The sequence below is a fragment of the Dipodomys merriami genome, unplaced genomic scaffold (assembly GCF_024711535.1).
Source record: "Dipodomys merriami isolate MVZ:Mamm:240054 unplaced genomic scaffold, mDipMer1.0.p SCAF_7, whole genome shotgun sequence".
Taxonomy (NCBI): domain Eukaryota; kingdom Metazoa; phylum Chordata; class Mammalia; order Rodentia; family Heteromyidae; genus Dipodomys; species Dipodomys merriami.
This window is the reverse complement of record NW_027206290.1, coordinates 15,141,570-15,162,816: the sequence shown is the minus strand read 5'-3', so window position 1 is coordinate 15,162,816 and position 21,247 is coordinate 15,141,570. Positions and strand designations below refer to the sequence as shown.

Here is a 21,247-nt window from a genome sequence, read left to right as displayed (position 1 = left end):
TAGTCAACTAAACTGAGGAACAGGGCAAACAGTAGAGTGACATTCTATATGGTAATTTCTCAACTATATCCACACCAGGCATTATCATTGCAAATTCTGCCCATCTAGATATATACATACAACCCCAGTTTCTTTCCAAGACTTTTTCATTCAGTGCAAATGGCAGTCACATTTTTAATTTCTTTTCCCTTTCCCATAAGGGAAAATAAAAATAAATATTTTTTTTCTTTTTGGTCTTGGGGTTTGAACTCAAGGCCTGGGTGCTGTCCTTGACCTTTTCTGCTCAAAGCTAGTGCACTACCACTTCAAGCCACAGCACCACTTCTGGTTTTCTGGTAATTAATTGGAGTTAAGAGTCTCACAATTTCCTGCCTGGCAGGCTTTGAATTGCAATCCTCAGATCTCAGCTTCCTGGGTAACCAGGATTACAACCAACAGTGTCCAGCAATTTGCAATTCTTTACTTAACCTACATAAGGAAAAATAAAACAAATACCAGAATATTATGGTTTCTGATATACAATAGGTAGTCAATAAAAAGCAACCCATGCCAGTCACCTGTGGCTCATGCCTGTAATCCTAGCTACTCAGGAGGCTGAGTTCTGAGGATTGCCATTCAAAGCCAGACCAGGAAAGAAAAGGCAGTGAGACTCTTATCTCCCTTAAACTACTGAGAAACAAGCTGGAAGTGGTGCTGTGGCTCAAGTGGTAGAGCTCTATCTAGTCTTGAGCACAAAGAGGCTCATAGAAAGCCCTTAGTCCCTGATTTTAAGCCCCAATATCTGGGAAAAAAAAAAAAGGAATCCATGTAATGGTCGATACTTTTGCTGTCTTTGCTCACCCAAGTATACTAACTGCTTTCTTGGGAATCCGTCAGCTTCAGTCCTATTATAACTTGTCATTACTTGGCTGCAAAGTTCATAACCAATTTCCATAGGAAGTTTGACTTTTGCCTGAGAATAATGAAATTCTCTGGCCATGAGAAATCATGTACTCTTGTCATTATGTCAACTTTTTAAAGTTCAGGTAAGCTATCCATAGATTTTACCATCTCTGATCAAAAGTAGTGATTCATTTTTATTTACTTTTTAAATTTTGCCCAGAATTACTTTGTTTGCTGGATAGTTTCAAGAAAACCCTTAGAAGACACTGGAAAGAATGCTTAGGGGTTAGCATCTGTTTCTCTTGCAAGCAAAATTAATCACCCATCTGTGTATTACTAATAAAAAGTGTTTGTTCTTTACTTGTATGAAACATTGTTTGGAACTTTGTACAGAACACTCTGCTACTTTCCTCAAATTTCTCTCTAAGAACCCAACAAGAATAGAAAATGACTTGGAATCTTTTTTATTGGGTTGAATCTTCTGGTAGCACTGCAAGTAAAATGAAGTTTCTAGTTAACCCTCTTGAATGTTTCATGTCACTTATGACTAGTTTTATGGCCCTTATTATTCTCAGTCCCAGATACCTATTAATCTCTGAATATCCATTGCCCATGTCTCACCCAAAAGATATGGTTTTTTAACTGGAAAACAATATAAATCACCTAGAATTAAAATGGAAGTGAAGTGAGGTCATACTCACTTTGTGAAATACTGAGGTATCTTTAAATCATCTAGGGTAATTTGTCCATAGGTGTGAGAAAATCTGTCTTTCCTAACCAAGTGGTTTGCTTAAAAGTTCCTGCTTTGGCCTGGTGTCTTGGCTCCTGTTTATTATTTTGGTAAGATAATGTGAACAAGCAAAGAAAGGGATAAGGAAGGATTTTAGAAATAGAAGGTTTTGTGGTAACTGATTGTTCCAATATTTAAGAGACGAATGAAGACATACCGCAGATGGTTCAGGAAAGTAGCAGGTGTGCGTAATTAGACCACACCTCAGTTGGTTCAAGAAAGTAGCAGAGGGTTTGAGTAACTAATCTGATCTCAAAGTCTTTTTTTTTTCTCTCTTCAGGTCCTAGGGCTTGAACTCAGGGCCCGGGCACTGCTCCTGAGCCTCTTTGTGCTCAAGGCTAGCACTCCATCACTTCAACCACAGTGCCACTTCTGGCTTTTTCTGGGTAGTTTTATTGGTGATAAGGATATCATATACTTTTTTTGGGGGGGTTCCGGTCCTGGGGCCTGAACTCTGGTTCTGGGCACTGTCCCTCAGCTCTTCAGCTCAAGGCTAGCGCTCTACCACTTGAGCCACAGCGCCACTTCCGGCTGAGGAATCGAATCCAGGGCCTCATGCATGCAAGGCAAGTACTCTACCACTGAGCCACCTTCCCAGCCCCCTATCATATACTTTTGTATATGAGATTTCAAACTGAAATCCTCAGATCTCAGCCTCCTAAGTAGCTAAAATTACAGGCAGAATCCACTAGTGCCTTGCTCCTCAAAGTCCTTTAATGATCACTTTAGGTAAATACATCTTACCCCTTCCAAACTAGCCAATTGTGAGCAGATTGTGAACCTGAGCCAAGCCAATTCAAACAGAGGGGCAGGGCCTGCTGCATTAAGGGAGCAGCCCACTTGTTCCTTGTACTTGCTAGCCATGATTTTAGCAAACGATATACCCTTCTGTATAGAAGTAAACTGTGCCTTGCCAAGTTCCTTTCAAGGTGGTTTCCTGAACCATTGCTAACAATAGGATACATTTCTTTCTGATGTCTATAATATACCCAAAGAGAGGAAGCTCACAATCTTGCAAGAAAACCCATTCCTTTTTTTTTTAATTCACACACTCATCTATATCTGTAACTGTCTTTCTTTTATCTAGTTTATCTCTGATGTTATTTTGCTATTCTAAGACTATTTGGTTTGAAGCTTTTCTTCCTTACATGTCCTTCCTTCCATCCTTTTTTGGACTAGGGGACAGTTCTGGCAATTGAGCTCAAGGCTTCATTCTTGCTAGGCAAATGCTATACCACTTAAGCCATGTTCCCAGTCCTTTCAGCTTTAGGTTTGCTTTTTAAGATAGGATCTCTACTTCATTCTACACCATTCTGGGACCATATTTCTCCTACTTTCTGTCTCTAAAGTAGCTAGGATTACAGGCATTTGCCACTGTGTGTGTGTGTGTGTGTGTGTGTGTGTGTGTGTGTGTGTGTGTGTGTGTGCGCTCACACCTTATTTTATTCCTACTCCATCTTCCTCTTCTGTCTCTCTCTTTCCCCCCTCTTTCCTTCCCCCTCTCTTCCTTCCTTAGGACCATCTCATTTTGCCTCTCTTCTTTCTTTCCTGTCTGTATGGATTTTGCATTCAGAATGGTCTTTCAAATATTGAGCTACATGAAGATGGAGACACATAAGGAGATGCAATGGTCAATGTAGATCAGGATAAAAGTGTCTTAAAAGTCAATCTAAGGAATGTGAACCTATATTCTAAAGATATATCTCTGTAAACACCTGGAATAGTGCCTGACATTCGGGGAATATAAAATACTATATTCATAATTTAACACATTTTGCAGTCATAAAAAAACTACTTAAAAAGGGTAATACTCTAACAGATTGGGTTTTTACTATGAGATATGTAATAACATAATTTATAGGATATATTATTTGCAAAAACAGAAAGATAACCTAGTATTAAATTTCAAAATGGCTTTACCTTTTAAGTATCATTTTCTTAACCAAACCTTTCACATAAATGATTCTAGTCTGCCTTAAGTCTAAACCTCCTTCCTACTGCATTCATAACTTTTAAGATCCAGTTGCCAATAAAAGAATCTTCTTTTTTTTCACATGTCAAGTCTTTGTATTAGCTCTTTCATCTGGTAATTTTTTTTGCATTTTACTTTTATCATAATTCTTTATATATTACATTCTAACTTTTTCACAGATATTCAACTTCTGGAAGACCAGAGCCATATCTTATTTACAGCTGAATTTCCTAGAGGGCTTCCTGTAGCATCTTCCTTACAATAGGTGATACACAATAAATATTTGTTGAATGCATGGGATAACTGTTGCATTATCCAATTTAATATTCCAGAAATTCCACCCAGAAAGTAACAATCCTTTCCTGGAGAGGTTAGCAAAATCCTTCTATGAGTAAATATTTCAGGCTATGCAGAGCAAAAAGTAAACTCAGGAACATTAGTTTGGAATTGATATAACCAAAGAGAAAATAAATTTTCACAAAATTTTACTTGTGAAATTAAAAATGTAACCATTGAGAATAATTTCTTGAATAAATATAAAAAATGAAAATAAGTGTCCTCTATTATCAATTTTTATTCATCTGTTAATGCATTCTGTAATAAGATTTTGTATAGTTTACATTTTCCATCTTTGTTCTTTTCATAAGAGTCTGATTTTAATTGAGCATATTCATTCCTTGAAAGGAATTTATAAAAAGTTTATTCAATTCTTCCCTTGATATTTGTCTTTTTTTTCTTCTTCTTTTTTATTTTGAGAATACCGTAAATATTTGTCTTTTAACATGTCATTACATTGTAGTTACTCATTTCCATTTGAAGGTTATGCAAAACCTTCTTAATGACACAGGCAAGTGGATTTTGAAATACAAAAATTTCTTGGATATGTCTAATGTATGCTGTTAAAATTGAGCTCAGAAAATCAATCCATTATAAATCTGTGTGTGAATGGAAATCTCACTTCTTGTTTTAATTTTTGAAAGCATATAACTTACATAAAGCTGCTTCTATTACTTATGGTACATTGTCAAAATAACTTTACCACAGTGTAAGTTTCACAAATAAACACTATTTTCCTTTGTAATTTTAGATCTAGATTCATTCATAGACATTAGAAAGTCTAGGGGCTGGGAAGGTGGCTCAGTGGTAGAGCGCTTGCCTTTCATGCCTGAGGCCCTGAGTTCGATTCCTCAGCACCACATAAGTAAAATGAAAAAAGGCAACCGGACCCCCCCCCAAAAAAAAAGAGTATAGAAAGTCTACAGCAAAACCTTATTTCCAAAGCCACTGGCTTTGTACTGAGGACAGTTTTTCTCATCTAGAAAAATTTTGATCTCAGGGCCGGGAAGATAGCTCAGTGGTAGAGCACTTGCCTTGCATGAATGAGGCCCTGGGTTCGATTGCTCAGCACCACATAAGCAAAAAGAAAAAAGCTGGAAGTGGCGCTGTGGTTCAAGTGGTAGAGTGCTAGCCTTGAGCTGAAGAGCTGAGGGACAGCTCCCAGGCCCAGAGTTCAGGCCCCACGACCGGATCCAAAAAAAAGAAAAAGAAAAATTTTGATCTCAGTCTCAGAAAAAAATATCAATATAACTTTACCCCTGTTAAACCATTAAACTGCTGTGTAATAGAATAAGTCTGTATATACCATTTGTATTTCTGACAAAAAATAATTGCACAATACACAACTAATGAAGGACAAATTCACAAGACTCCACAGAGTTCATGTTTAATAACACATACCAGAGTTAAATAGTCTCCTCCAAGTATCTGAATACCACAATTAATTCAACAAGTATACATGGTTTAACACATGTTAGTTTTTCACAAGCTTTGTAAGTTTGGAATAATTGTCTTCTCTGATTCATAGCTATCACTCTCATTGCCGTTTACTTCTAACTTCTACTTCAAGTTAAATGAATTTAGTGTTTTCCTTCTTTGAAAGTATTATTCCATGTATCACTTCCCATGTCGTTCACAAGTAATTCTATCAATTCAGACTTAGCATTGGTTTTTCAAAAAATGAACAACTGAGAAGTATTACAAACTTATATTGCATCATCAAGAGCCAAGGAAAACCACTCAAAAATATATGCCTTATTTTTAAATGGGCTACTGATTCTATGGCCATGTCCTCAGCATTTCAAACACTATTATTACTGAAAAGCTAATCATAGAAATCAAGTATATTTTTACAGCATGATTTAATTAGGTTACCACGAACAAGGGACTTTCCATGCTGGATTAAGAAATAAGAACACTGAGAAACTTGCTTTCATTGAAACCTCATTTTTATTTATTTATTTTGTGTATATATGAATGGAGAAATTCTACAGTTAACATTCATGGGAGGTTGGGATCTTGTGTGGAAGGCTTGGTGTGAAAATGTTGTGCATTGTACCTGTATTCTAATTTAATTTTTTTGCTTGAACTCAGGGTCTGGGTGCTGTCCCTGAGTGTTTTGGGATTTGGGTTTTTTCTTTTTCTTTGTTTTCTTCTTGTTGGTCATGGGACTTGAACTCAAGGGCTGAGTACTATCCCTGAGCTTTTCTGCTCAAGGCTAGTACTCTACCACTTTGAGCCACAGTGCCACTTTGGGGTTTCTGATGGTTAATTGGAGATAAGAGACTTACAGAGTTTCCTCCCTGGGCAGGATGTGAACCTCATACTCAGATCTCAGCGTGAGCTCCTTATCCTCCAGTAGGAGGATTACAGGGGTGAATCACCAGCTCCTGGCTATATGTTTATTGTAAACACAGTTGTAGTTATACTACATAATAAACACAGGATTTCACCCTCCAATTGGTAACAAAATAATCCACATTGTATTATTTCTTTAAAACAAAATATTAATCTGGGAGCTGGTGGCTCACACTTGTAATCCTAGTTTCTCAGGAAGCTGAGGTCTGTTCAAAGCCAGCCCTGGCAAGAAAGACCATGACACTGTTAACTTTAGTTAACCATCAGAAAGCCAGACATGGTGCTGAGACTCAAGTAGTACAGCTCTAGCCTTGAAAGAAAGCTCAGAGACAGCACCCAAGCTCAGGACAGGCACACATTTTTAAAAAGTTGAAAATCCATCTGTTGTCATGATAGATATATGCTTGAATAAAACAAAAGAAAAAGAAAAATATGTTCCACTTGAAACACTGTTGAGTTATGAAGCCTCACTCCAATTTGTTATAGAAATAGAGTTCAGGAAATCATTTTGCAAAAGTACTCTAAACATCACACAATGAGAACAAAGGAGGATATTCTTAGGAAAGGATACAGTGGCTCAATAGCTATGTGCATATGCCCATATAAAATGATGCTTATTGAAATGAACTCAAAGAACTGGAAACAAGAGGTTTTTTTTTATTGTACTGTTTGCAGTTATTTCTTTTTCTTTTTCCTTTCTTTTCCCTCCTTTGGTTTACTCCATTGTCACTGTTTTTTTATTTCTGTAACCTCTGTCTTATATATGTTTATCTGATTTGGGGGTGTGAAGGGGAATCACATAACTAGGGGACACAGGGTGGACCAATTCAACAGTGATACTCACTAGACACTATGTTGGAAATGAACTTTACAATTTGTGAGGCAGAGACATAGTGGGGGAAGTGGGAAACAATGAGGGAGGGGGTAACACTGTTCAAAAAGAAATATACTCATTACCTTACTTACGTAAATGTAACCCCTCTCTGTACATCACCTGTATAATCAAATTTAAATGAAAAAAATAAAAGCAATAAGAATTCAGTATAAATTCTCTGTCATAGTTACTCAGGTCTGCTATTATAGTGCAAAAGTCTTCAGAACCAATGTACAATGAATGAGCATGACTGTTTCTAATAAAACTTTATTGATATTTACTAAAATTTTAAGTTTATATAGTTGTCACATCTTTAAGTATTGTTCTTTTTGAGTGGCCCACACTTATAGTCCTAGCTATTGGGATGATCATGGTTCAAAGCAAATGTGGGCAGAAAAGTCCACAAGATTCCACCTTCAATTAACCAGGAAAAAGATGGATTGAAGGTACGATGTAAGTAGTAGAGCACAAGTCTTATATAAACAAACTAATCTAGAGTGAGGCCCTAGTTCAAGCCACAGTACTGGCACATACACACATTTTAAAAATGTAAATTATCCTTGGAACATAAGCTATATGAAAACAGGTGAATGATGACTTGACCTGCAAGCCATAGTTTGCCTACCCTGATTTAGGATTTTGTTTTAAGGTTATATTGTCTGCTTTCTTAACTTTATTCCCAAGCTTTTTTCAGCAAATTTTCTAGAATCATCTATGGTTGAGAGACAGAATTTTTTCTAGAGGGAGATTCTAATCAGTTATTATAACTGGCATATATACCCAAGTAAATATTGTTTTTTTTTATTTAGACTGTAACAGTACCTCACACCTAGCTATCTAAGTCTGAAGGTACTGGCAGACTTTGTACTACCTCAGCATTTCCATTTGAAAACCCAAGATCATGATACTAACTATAATTACATATTTCAGGGAAGTGATGGATGGTCCCCAAATACTATTTGTCTCACTTATTTAGAAAAGACACCATTGATAACTGCCTAACTTAATATATCAGCAGCAGTCTCTTAGCCCCTCCTACATTTATTGAGCCTCTAGGCTGCAGCTGTAGAAATGTGCTAGTCTTCATTTCTTGTTTATGTTACAGGGCATCAAAGGCAGCCCAGGAAAAATAGGACTGGCTGGTTCTCCAGGTCCACGGGGAGGAAGGGGCTCATCAGGCCTGCCAGGAAGCCCTGGAATTCCAGGCCCAAAGGTACTTTAATAGCTTTTTTCCTAATGGTTATGTAATACCCAGCCTTACTGGCCCTGGATTCATTGGCTACATTATACAATAATAATACCTAGTAACATTTAATAAAATTTGGCTAATAGGAAAAGCACATTAGGAAAAATATATATATTTATATATGTAGCTTTTACTCATTTGTTTTCATGATAACAGTGTGTGTGATTTGTCATGACAACTTATTAGCCAACAAATAAAAATGCTTTTTTAAAATGCTGATTTTCACTCATTTTGGCTTTTCTTCCTTTTCTGTCATCTTCCCTCTTCTGCAAAATAGGAGAGGTTGAACTTACTTCCAGATACATACTTTCTCAAATTTGCTTCCTGTTCCTCTAAGTCTGAGTCAATCAATTTAAAAATCTGATAACAGGCAGATTATTTCTTAGAAAAGTGAAAATAATTAACATCAACATTAAGTAGACAACATTACTATTTTTAATATGTCAGTAGATTCCCAGACCAAAATTTCTTTTAGAAATGTAAGACTGAGTTGGGTACTTAGGGGCTCACACCTGTAATCCCAGCTACTCAGGAGACTGAGATCTGAGGATCACAGTTTAAGCCAGCCTGGGCAGTAAAGTTCATTAGACTTTTATCTTCAATTAAACCCCCAAAAGCCAGACACTTCTGGTAGCTCAAGTGGTAGAGGGCTAGCCTTGAGGAAAAGAGGTTAAGGGACAGCGCCCAGCACCTGAATTTAAGCCCCAGGACTGGCACAAGAAAAAAATTAAAAAATGAAACAAAGAAATGCAAGAGTTACCTAGACAACTTAGACACAGTCTAATATTTGAAAATTTCTCCTAAAAGTTTGCAATTAAGACATTTAGGAGTTATAGGAGTGCAGACAGACAGATCGGCATAAACATACAGACAGACATTTTCACCCTTATCATTACCACATTTTACTTAATTTTCACAGTTCTACTTTCAAAGAAGTTTTGAATCACTGGGCCACATTTGTAGACTAACTTTTAACTTAATTTTCAGAGTTCCACTTTTAAAGAATTTTTGAATGCTGGGCCACATCTGTAAAATGAAAATGGTAGCTTACTGATTACAACTTTAGATTTCTGTTAATGTTCATACCATGAATATCCTTTACTAACGAAAGTTAAAAATGTTTATTTATAAAGTCTCAAAATCTTACATTTGTCTCAAGAACGTAAAGGAGATTTGCTAATCACTTTGGGGGAGTATGCAAAGCATCATTTTTCATTAACTCATCTCCAAAATCTGTCTACTTACTTTATATTTAGAAATGACATAGAAGGTATCCCAATTCTACTTTCAAAAAATACGTAAGACTTGACTTTTAAAAAATACTTTTAATATACCATTTAGGTGGATTTTGAAGGAATAAAGGAAACTAAGAAAACAGGTGATAAAAATTTCCTGCTTTTGGACTTGAGATGGTAACCATAGCAAAAATGAGGGTCCACATATCAGGAGATTGTTCTGTTCCTTGTAGATAGCTGAATCCACTCTGGGTGGTAAGGAGAGCATGGCAAACTGATATTAACTCAAACAAAATGAAAGTTTTTCATCATATAAATGTTCCACACATACCACAATTCCATCCTCCTCTCTGAAACCTCCTTATATCCTCTCTTTGTTACATAAATCCCCCTCTCCTCTTCTTTCCTTACTGTTACACTTCTTGTTCATGGCAAATATTACTTGTTCAGAAAGTGTTAGTGGAGAGGACACGTTCGCAGAACTTAATTTTCCCAGAGCCTGTGCTAAAGGATGGATTTCAGCTTGAATTTTGTTTTCAAGGCCAATGTGTTTATAGGTTCTGAAGTCAAGAACACTTTTTTTTATATTATCCATAGGGTGAACAAGGGCTGCCTGGTCAACCTGGAATTCAAGGTAAAAGAGGTCTTAGAGGAGTCCACGGTGACCAAGGACCACAAGGACAGCCTGGTGTGAAGGGGCAGCCTGTAGGTGCCAACTCAGGAATTCACCTAGCACTTATTCTATGGACCAAGTGGACAGTGTACAGCAGTGATTATATGTCTGTTCGCCTTGCAGGGGGAACACGGCGACCAAGGTTTGACAGGCTTCCAAGGATTCCCAGGCCCCAGAGTATGACTGCATGTTTTCTTCTAGTCCTTTAGCTATCTAGGAAAATAATGATGATGAATATGATAAGAGACTGAAAGAACAATATTTAGTCTCTGATTTGAGCTTTTCTTTTGTAAGTCTGCACAATTTCAGCTGATACAGTGATATATTTGAAAGGTGGTTATCTTAACATGCATGAAATTACACATTTTCTTAGCCATTTTATGGGATGATTTCCTTTTCTTGACATTCTAAGAGCTATTTTTGAAGAGCCAATCCTTGATGGATTGGTACAAGATTTATTTCACCTGTAAAGTATTTATATAAGGCTTTTGTTTCTTATTGTGTATCTAGGGTCCTGAGGGAGATGCTGGCATTGTTGGAATATCAGGTCCTAAAGGTCCCATTGGGCACAGAGTAAGTGTGAAATCAAGCTGCCTATGTGAAACTAGTGTTTCTCTTTTTATATATAGTTTAATATATTTTGATAGCAAACTTACAGGAACAGCAGAGAAGACAAACAACATTAAAAATGTGAACAACTCAGTTTGAAAAGGAGTGAATGGATGGAAACTACTGTATGATAAAAAAATGCTACAAACAAGGGCTGGGAAGTTGGTTCAGTGGTAGAGCGCATGCCTTGCATGCATGAGGCCCTGGGTTCCCTTCCTCAGCACCACATAAGCAGAAAAAGCCGGAAGTGGTGCTGTGGCTCTAATGGTAGAGCGCTAGCCTTGAGTGAAGAGCTGAGGGACAGCGCCCAGGCCCAGAGTTCAAGCCCAGGACTGGGGAAAAAAAAAACTACAAACACCATTTAGTTGCCATCAATAATAAATTTGCTTCTTTTTTTAAAAAATCCAAATGCTGGCATTGTCCAGAAAAAATCCACAGGTTAATATATAATTGTTATAATTGCTGGAACTTGCTCACTGAAACACTTTGGCTTGCTTTAATGCTTTATATCCCCACAGTTATATTAAAAATTCACACACAAATGAAAATTTAAAAACTCCCAATACCTGATGTCTGTCCCCTATTTTTCTTTCCACTGGCAATCATATACTTAGGTACCTTTTGACCCCACTGGGGGTGGGGGGAATCTAACATTCAGAACTCCTGATGACAAGAAAAGGGGGAAAAACTTTGAGAATGAAATGCCTCCCATCTTAGTGGATTCTCAAGCACGCTCTCCACATACACGGCGGGCTAGCTGGCTATCTTTTGGCATAATTGTCACACGTTTGGCATGGATAGCACACAGATTGGTACCCTCTAAAAGGCCAACCTGTAGCGGTTCGGTTGTTCCTCCACCCCTTCAGTGGAGGGCGCACGCTTGTGAGTGGTGTTTGTTACCAGTTGTTTCCTGGGTGCTTTAGCACTGGTGATTTGCTAGCGGTAAGCTTGGGAGAGCCATGATATAGAAGGACCTTACCCGCTTCTCCTTCGGCTGGAGCTCGGCCAATAAGGAGCGTCTGAGAGCTGAGGTGGCACGAACACAATTCGAAACTAGTGTTTCTTTGCTTAGTATTAGGACCTAAGTACCCTACATTTATCCTGCTCCAAATTAATAACCTATCAACATGACTAAGAGAAAAATCCATGAGAGCACATGTAGAGTCAACGCTTTGCAGTTCATAAATCACCTTGAGCAATATACCACCTAGGCCACCCATACTTCCAAGTTCTTACTTTTAAAAAAATGATCAGAATTACTGTGAAGACTGGACAATGTATTTGTTAGATCACACTGGGAGAAAAAAACAACAACCAAAAAGTAGTTTTATAATATAAGCATTAGTACATCTGGGTCAGAGACCACCCCTATGCACCACCTAGAGGCCTATTCCCAGACCCCTTCAGATCACAGTTTGAAAAATATTCCCCAAGAGAGCTGTGTGCTTTCCCACCTTATATTCAGGTAGCCTAAGGGAATAACAAGAATTGCTTGAAGAGTTTCAAATCATCTGAAAAAAACTGCCATTAACTGTAATTAGCAGTTCAGTGCCTTCAGTCTCAAATGGCAGAGACTATAAATAAGGCAGCAACAAGCTAATACTCATTAGTTTTATGTTTTTTGAGATGGTGTATAAAACTGAATTAAAATTTTTTTTTCAAGTAATAGTTTGTCTACAGTAATAGCAACTCTGGCTCATCGTAGCTGCCAAAGCCAGTGAGGACAGACGAAAAGAAGGGAAGTCTTGAAAAAGGCAAATCTTGAAGTAATTTATGACTTTAATTGGAGCAATATCATATACAAAGTATTAAGTGAAAAGTCAGATTTTTAAAAATTCTACACCTCCTCTTTAAGTCTGAATATAAATTATTACCTAAAGAGTAGAGTGGTGCTGCTGGAGTGGTTTGTTAGAAGGCCCCACTAGTATTGCTTCAGATATAAATGTATTTGTTATTTTTATGATTTCTGAGGGGCGAAGGGAAGTAGCTGCTTTTATGTGAAGCCCAACTCTGGATTATCCACATATGGATTAAATATGAATAGGCTACACTACGATGAATAGGATTTTTAGGTTTTAATTTACACTAAATTCCTCAACTAGTTCAATCTATTTATTGTAGTTTTATTGAATTCTTTCTTAATTGAGTCCTTTCTTGATTTTGCCAGAGGGTGGCTGTCTCTGTCCTAAACAGAGTCTCATGAAATTCTGAGTGTTTAGGCCAACATCTGAACTTACATTGCTTTGTAGATCTGCAAATTTATGCCCTTATTAATAGTAAAGTTCCAGTAACTAGCTTATAAATATTAATTAATTTTTTTGGGTCCGGTCGTGGGGCCTGAACTCTGGGCCTGGGTGCTGTCCCTCAGCTCTTCAGCTCAAGGCTAGTGCTCTACCACTTGAGCCACAGCACCACTTCCGGCTTTTTTTCTTTTTGCTTATGTGGTGCTGAGGAATCAAACCCAGGGCCTCATGCATGCAAGGCAACCACTCTACCACTGAGCCACCTTCCCAGCCCCTAAATATTAATTTATAAGAACAGATAAGTATTTGTTGAGTCATTATCAAAGATAAGTGAAATTGATGTGTGTATATTTAGCAAAAATACCATTATGCACCAAGTAATGGTGGTCCATTTATGTCCCTTATTTAATTCTCATTATAAACCTTTTGAGGGATGCTATCCTGCCCACTTTGCAGATGAGGAAACTATCCTTGAAATAATTTGTTGAAGATCATATTTGGCTAGTGTAAGACAAGAAACAGAATTTGAATCCTATCTGAGTAACCAAATATGTTTCAGGGTTACAGTACTTGCTAATTATAGTACTAGAATATATAATGGGTATTAAGAGGCTGATAGCCTAGTTCCTGCCCAAAAATCAATAAGTATTTGATGATTAAGATTAATTCAATTATTTGTGCTCTATTTCACAGATGTGTTTATGTAGATGATGACATCTACACCTACCATTAAAGCCATAGTTCTGTATTTTTTAAACACATTTATATAAATGTAGACAATCATGTACTCTTTTGCTCCATTTTTTTCTAGAGTCCATGTATATTTCTCTGTTCTTTGATCAAATTATTACTTCAGAGATTCAAATCACAGTTTAATCTACTTGATTAAATCTTCCTTGACATTTTCTAAGGATAACCAGTCTACAGGCTACATTTGATTAAGAAATCAAATCTCTCAATTTGATTATAGGTCTTTGGGAATTTTTGGGAATTATGTTTACAAATTGCCACTTAAAGTTTATATTTGTGTTTGAAAGTGATTTGCCTAGGGCTGTGCATAGCTTAAGTAATAGAGAATATGCCTAGATTCATTCCCTACTACAAAAAAATAAATAAGTAAAGATTCCAGTAGATTTAGATTGACTTGTCTTCTTCTAAGCCAACTTCATATTAAAGCTATCAATCAATTGACCACACAATAGTTTAGTTATTTCCATTGATATTATTTTCTATATCTCTACAAGAATTGGAAAAAGGAAGAAAAGTTAGATACCTAACAAATTCCCATTCCAGGTTAAGTGTGAGCCAAAAAGATACAAATACAGCAAGAGGAAATTTGTTGGGGGAAAAAAATGAAATAAGTGTTTTCTATTCACTGAGAAATGAGAGGTTCCATAAGAACCAAACCTAATTTGGAAGGAATTTACCAGATATACACAGTCGAGATTCTATTTCTAGTCAGTAGCAGCTACTAGCTTGGAAAACAACTTTTCTTGTTCAGTCTCACAGTGGCCCTAATTTACAGATAAAGAAACTGAAGTTTGGTGGGTCACATAGGATGCCTTCTGATTTTTTTCCCATATCTCTCTAATTCATGCTCTATATAACTCAAAGTTGTGTTCTCTGAACATCCACTCAGAAATTTATTCAAAAAAGTGTTCATTTTCTATTATTTTTATATAAATACATAATCATGTAAGGACACAGATTATTACCACAAACATCTGAGTTCATATTTATTTAAAATTACACACAGATATTTGCCAGGTGGGTGTAGGGGAGGTACACAAAAGGAGGGAGGAAATGTGAGCAAATGCAGTCATTGCATTCAGTGTCCATTACGTTACAAATAAACGACACAACTACGTATCTTAAGGTAGGGATGGGAGGAGGGAAATGGGAAGAATGATGGAAATGGTCAAGAAGCATTGTACTCATAACCTGACTTAGGAGATTATAACCCCTTTGTGCAACTACTTAATAATACATTTTAAAAATTATTAGCATAAAAATTATACTCATAGCCAGGAACCAGTGGCACATGCCTGTAATCCTAGCTACTCAGGAGGGTAAAATCTGAGTATCAAAGTTCAAAGCTTGCCTGGGCAGGAAAGTCTGTGAGATTCTTATCTCCAGTTAATGACCTAGAAGCCAGAAATAGAACTGTAGCTCAAGTGGTAGAATGCTAGCTTTGAACAAAACAGCTCAGAGATAGCACCCAGGCCTTAAGTTCAAGCTCCAAGACTGGCACACACATACCAAAAAAGTATATATAGATTTCTTAATAGAAAAATATACAAATTTGTTACATACTGCTAATCATAATTACTGTGATTTATGCTAATATATAAGATTTTAAAATAAACTGTAGTTATTAGGATATGGATGTTTTTCAACAGCATAAAACATTTTGTGGGATTTTTCTGAGTTATACTGAGAATGAGACTAACAAATTTTCTTTAACCCCAACAGGGAAACACTGGCCCTCTTGGCAGAGAAGGCATAATAGGTCCAACGGGTAGAACTGTAAGTGTGTCAAATACAGGCCTTTATTTCTAAGTCTCTTTTTAGTCTTTATTCCTATTCTAGAATAATTTACAAAAAAAATCAACCCAAGTATTTAAAAAGCAAAGAGAGAGAAAGAGGGAAGGGGAGAGAGTGTGTGTGTGGTGAAATTGTGAACAGTAAGTGAGGCACTTAGAACTTGAGAAAATAATGAAATCAATAGTAAGCATAGAAATTACCACTAAAGTAATAAAAATAGATCTGTTCTCTGAAGGAGAGAACAAAGAGAGCAGAAGTACAGATGACCAAGATCTGAGACTGATAGCACAAGTTATAAAGGAAAAAAATGATTAGTGAGACTTGCAGGAAATCAAGAATATGGGGTGATTAGACCAGTGGGAAAAAAGAAAAGTCCACAGTGAGCTTCTTTCAATAAAGAAAAAAGTAGATGACAGTATTTAATAACTTGTCTCAAATTCTTTTTTTTTTCATCCTCTGGATTTTGTTTTATTTGCTCTTCAGACTTTTCTCAGATTCTCTTTTTTCCCCACCAATACTGGAAGTAGAACTCAGAGATCTTCCACATGCTAGGCAAATGTTTTACCAACTGAGATACTTCCCTCATCCCCTTTTCTCAAGTTCTTACAGCAAACTTTTGGAATAGATATTTTTCCCCTTAGTAAATGAAATTCATAGATATTCACTTCATCATTCAAGGAGCTAGAACTAATGAAGTATACAAATGATAATTCTTAAGACCATTCAAACTATAACCTGGAAAGTAAATTGAGATAGTGCTTTAAGAAATAAGGCTGAAGTAGCCACCAGTGGCTCACACCTATAATCCTAGGTCCTCAGGAGACTGAGATTCAGAGGATTGAGGTTCAAATCTAGGCAGGGCAGAAAAGTCTAAGAGACTTCATCTCCAAGATAAACAGCAAAAAGGAAGGCTAGAAGTGTGATTCAAGTGGTAGAGTTACAGCTGAGTGAATGCAAGTCACTGAGTTCTGATCTCAGTCCTACCCTCCTCCCCTCAAAGAAAAAAAAAAGACTATGAAATAAAACAAAGAAATAAGACAATGACCGAGGAGATGATTGTGGGAAGGTTTTGCAGTGTTCTTAGTAGTGTAAACAAGAAAAGACATGCGCTAGAAAGGGTCAAACTGAGACCTGGAGAGAAAAGATGCTGTTCCTTCAAGGACTCAGTATTTTGAATACAAGTTATAATAGAATACTTCAAGTATGCAGTACAACTATTCTCTTTAGTACATCTGAGGATTCACAGAGTTTAAATCAAAAGAAAGAGAATGTGTAACTTAACATTCTCTAAACCTCCAACACTTGCCACTCAGAGCTGTATAAGATTGTAAGTAGGAAAATGCTCATGTTTCAGTGGGTGGTTTCATCCTCGGCAAGCCAACCAGCACATACTGTTCTGGTTATGGAGCAATTGTTCTCCTCTGTCAAGAATGTGAAATATTAATTGGACAAGGAAAATATGATGAACAAATATCTCAATTAAAATATCTCACTGTGTTTTGTTTATAGATAGCTCTTAAAAGGCCATTATAATATTCAGCGTGAACAACTAATTTTTTCCATATTCTGGCTTTCCTTTCTAAGGAAAAAAAGGTTATTATGAAAAAATGAGCACTTGAAAATGGCAAAATGAAGTAATGGTGTGGGATGTGAAGCACGAATTTCCAAATAAGAAACCATAGTTCTACAAAGTTATTGTAGAAGATATTATATGGTAGTGAACAAAAGCAGTCCGATCAATATTCCAGACTGAAGCCCAATTAGATTAAAGAATAAATAGAAATTCAATTTTAACAAAAATGGTAGATAAGTTTCGATGATTTGAGCTGCAAACAATAGGAATCCTGAACACAACTTGTTTTAAGAATCAGGAAATTTGGAAGTGGCGCTGTAGCTCAAGTGGTAGAGCACTCGCCTTGAGCTGAAGAGCTGAGGGACAGCGCCCAGGCCCAGAGTTCAAGCCCCACGACCGACAAAAAAAAAAAAAAAAAAAGAATCAGGAAATTTATGTCACATTAAAACCCAGTGATAGGAAGGACTTCAGATTTGATTAGTTTAATGGTTCAATTATGTTATCCAAAATAAGATTCTTTCCATCTCTGCTCTTTTCCTGAACATTGGCTCCCCATTTATTCTTGTAGCAGAAACACTACAATTTCTCAGGAATGACTCGGGCATTGCATATTCTTTGATTCTAATTGGCCAGTATTTGGCCCCATACTCAGTCTCACCCCAGTGGAAGGTAAGGGAGACGGAATTGTTATAATTATTATTGTTGTTGAGAAGAAATTGGAATCCCACTTCTCCAATTTTTTTATCTTAGGTAAAGATTTTAAAACACTGATCTAAAAAAATTAGCCAATATAACTTTTCTAAATGATGTAAAAATAATGTAGAAAAATGCTTACAAGTTAGGGAGACCTTCTAAATATATTAGAAATCTGAAAGCTTTTTACAAGTTATGTTTTAATATTGAAAATTTTAAAAGTTTTGTGTGAAAAATTGCTCTGTGAAATAGTAAAACAATATGGAGTGAGGAAAATATTTACAATGCATGGAACAATTTAATATACAGAAAGCTCATAAGAGCAAAATTGGAGATAAATCTGAAAAGTTTATGATTACTTTAAAAGACGCCTATGTCAGAGAAATGAAAAATGATTATGTGTAAGGCAAATCACATCTAACACCTCAGAAAAAGAGATAAAGAAGAGTATTCCTAATATGCGAAAGGAATTTAGTTTGGATGGGTAAAAAATATACAATCATAAATATTATCTGTTAAAAAAAAAAACAGTAAATTGTGGTCTAATTGGTTTGTAGGATTTTATGTACTTACCAAAAACAATCAGTTATATCTAGTTTTGCTTACTTTCATGTTACATAATATGGTAAATGTGTATGTAGAAAAGCATATAATATGATCCAATATTGTAAAATATGATATCTCCCATATACCTGTAGACATATTTTTCAGTATTTTTAAGAAAAAGATGAAAATATTTGTATCAGATTGTCAATACTGGACTAGAAATAGAGTCTGAAAGGTAAAGATGTCGTAAAAATCAGTTTCAAGACAGGAAAAGCAAGAGATTGACAAATAAAAAATAAAAACCACTTTAGCTTGCAACAAAAAATATCCCATAAATCAGAAGAAACATACTTCCATATTTTGCAAATGTGTATGCAATCTCAAACTTTTGGGAGGACAATTTTCTTTTTTCAATAATTTTTACTGAGATTAAGTGATTACATAAATTTCACAAATTTCACAGTATTGTGGGATAGTCATACTTAGTTAAAAATCACAAACACATTTTAACCTTCACAAGATAAATTGTTATTACCATGGTCAATAATGTTTGTGAATTCTATGAGCTTTGACAATACAACTATTTCTTCCACATCAGGTGAAATGTACATTTCTTTCCTTTTGCTTAGTGTTAGCTGTTCCCTCTATCCCTCTCATTCTCTCCCTCCCATTGCTGCCCTTGAGTTGCTTAGTTCATTTTCATCAATGTCCAGTGCAGCTGATGGGCCCCTCTGTTGTTTATTTTCCCTTGCTTCCTTCTGATTCTGTGCCCTCCTCCTAGCTTCCTGGGAGGTCAGTTTTCAATAACAAAAAAGAATCCAAGGTTATTTATCACAGTGCTGTCAACTGTAAAAAAATTTTTAAACTCATCATTGAAAATTAAATTATTACAGTTCAGTAAAGTACTAAAATTATCTAGGGAATGTGGCTTGACATTTAAAAACATCTGTTTTATGTTATAAATGTATAAAATCCAGTTACAGGAGTGATTAAAATATTAATTGTTTTAACCAAAAAAATCTCTACAAGAACTAACATGAAAATACTAGCAAATGGTTAAAAAAAAAGTAGGTCCACCCAACAACAGTAACTACTCAATCTTTTCAGGTATATGTAGAACATTCAGAAAAATAGTTGGTATTTTATGTCATTAAACATGTTTTACTAAACTTAAAAGAACTAAAGTAATTCAAGGTATGTTCTTTATCCATAATGGAATTAAAATAAAAATCAGTAACAGAAAGATTGAGGCAAAATCTCTAAACACTTGAAGATTAAACAGCATTTCTAAATAATCCATGAATCAAAAATGTCTCAGGGAAAGTTAGAAAATACTTTGGACTGTGTGAAAACGTATTAAAATATATGGATGTATCTCAAAAAGGGGAACAAAGAGGAGGAAACCACACTACAGACAGAATTTTCATAAGCAAAAGGAAACAAATACTAGAATTTAACCCTTACCTAAAAAAGAATTTCTTCTTTAAAAGTGTGTTGTGTGAGCAGGAAGTGGTGCTGTGGCTCAAGTGGTAGAATGCTAGCCTTGAGCAAAAGAAACTCAGGGATAGACATCAGGCCCTGAGTTCCAAGTCCTAGGATAGAGGCGCATGCGCGCACACACACACACACACAGTTGTAAATGATTGTTAGATTGTTAGATTCCTTGTTCTAATGAGTATCCTATTCTCTCTTTGTTACTTAAGGTGGAGCAAGAGATAGTAAAACATTGATTCATAACCTAATGAGTCAATAAGTTATTTTGTTTCCCTTTGTATTACTGAGGAAAATTAGAATGAGTATGAATTAGAAGACAAAGCCTAGTAGATAGAAAATTCAGAGGTGTCATTTTTTCCTTGCATAATCTCGACTAAGTTTTATGTGTAATTATCAAAAACACTGAACTAGCACCCTTTTCCCCCTTTTAGGGACCCAGAGGAGAAAAAGGCTTCAGAGGTGAAACTGTAAGTTAAAAGATATTTGTGATTATCGTGTCCCTGGTTATAAACTCTATCAAAGCAAGGCCTTTACTAGAGTTATTCATTTATTATATGTCTGGTATTTGTGAATAAAATGAAAATTGTCAAGTAGAATTAGCTATGTGTGATATATTGCCCTGAAATCTGATAAGCCTTAAAAAACTTAAGAACTTGTTTAGGAACTTGCTAATCATACTTTCTTACTGTATGAAATGGAGCATTTACTTTGTCAGGAATCTGGAGAGGAAATCTGTTGTCCTCTCAAGAGACAGAAGAGGACTGCCAAGTTGCTTTAGGTACACACCCACTTCATCTAGTCTGTATAAACTATGTCTGTGAAGCAGAAGCAGCAAATCATTTGTTGCATTTGTCAGCCATTTTTTTAATTTGAGGCAGGATCTCACTATACAAGCTAGGCTGGTCTTAAACTCACAATCCTCCTGGCTTCAGACTCTAGAGTATTGAAACTACAAGCAATTTCCATCCAGACTGGCATGCTTTTAAAAAAAATTACTGTATATATTTACTGTAAATAACATAATGCTATGACATACAGATAGATGTTAATAAAATGGCTTGCATAGTGAAACAAATGAACACTATCTCATCTCACAAGAATATGCATTTTTTGTTTTTGTGGCAAGAGTAGCTAAAGCCTCTTCATAGAGCTTAGGATTCATGCGGAACATATTAAAGC

General features: G+C 36.0%; 1 protein-coding gene across 1 annotated transcript in view; it reads left to right on the top strand.

Moving 5' to 3' along the window:
- Col24a1 (collagen type XXIV alpha 1 chain) overlaps window positions 1-21,247 on the top strand; it is a 286,389-nt gene that overhangs the window by 240,777 nt on the left and 24,365 nt on the right. Inside the window, exons 47-52 of the mRNA XM_070007045.1 lie at window positions 8,318-8,425; window positions 10,291-10,398; window positions 10,490-10,543; window positions 10,877-10,939; window positions 15,691-15,744; window positions 20,500-20,535. Coding sequence (XP_069863146.1) covers window positions 8,318-8,425; window positions 10,291-10,398; window positions 10,490-10,543; window positions 10,877-10,939; window positions 15,691-15,744; window positions 20,500-20,535 — 423 coding nt within the window. The remainder of the gene's footprint in view (window positions 1-8,317; window positions 8,426-10,290; window positions 10,399-10,489; window positions 10,544-10,876; window positions 10,940-15,690; window positions 15,745-20,499; window positions 20,536-21,247) is intronic.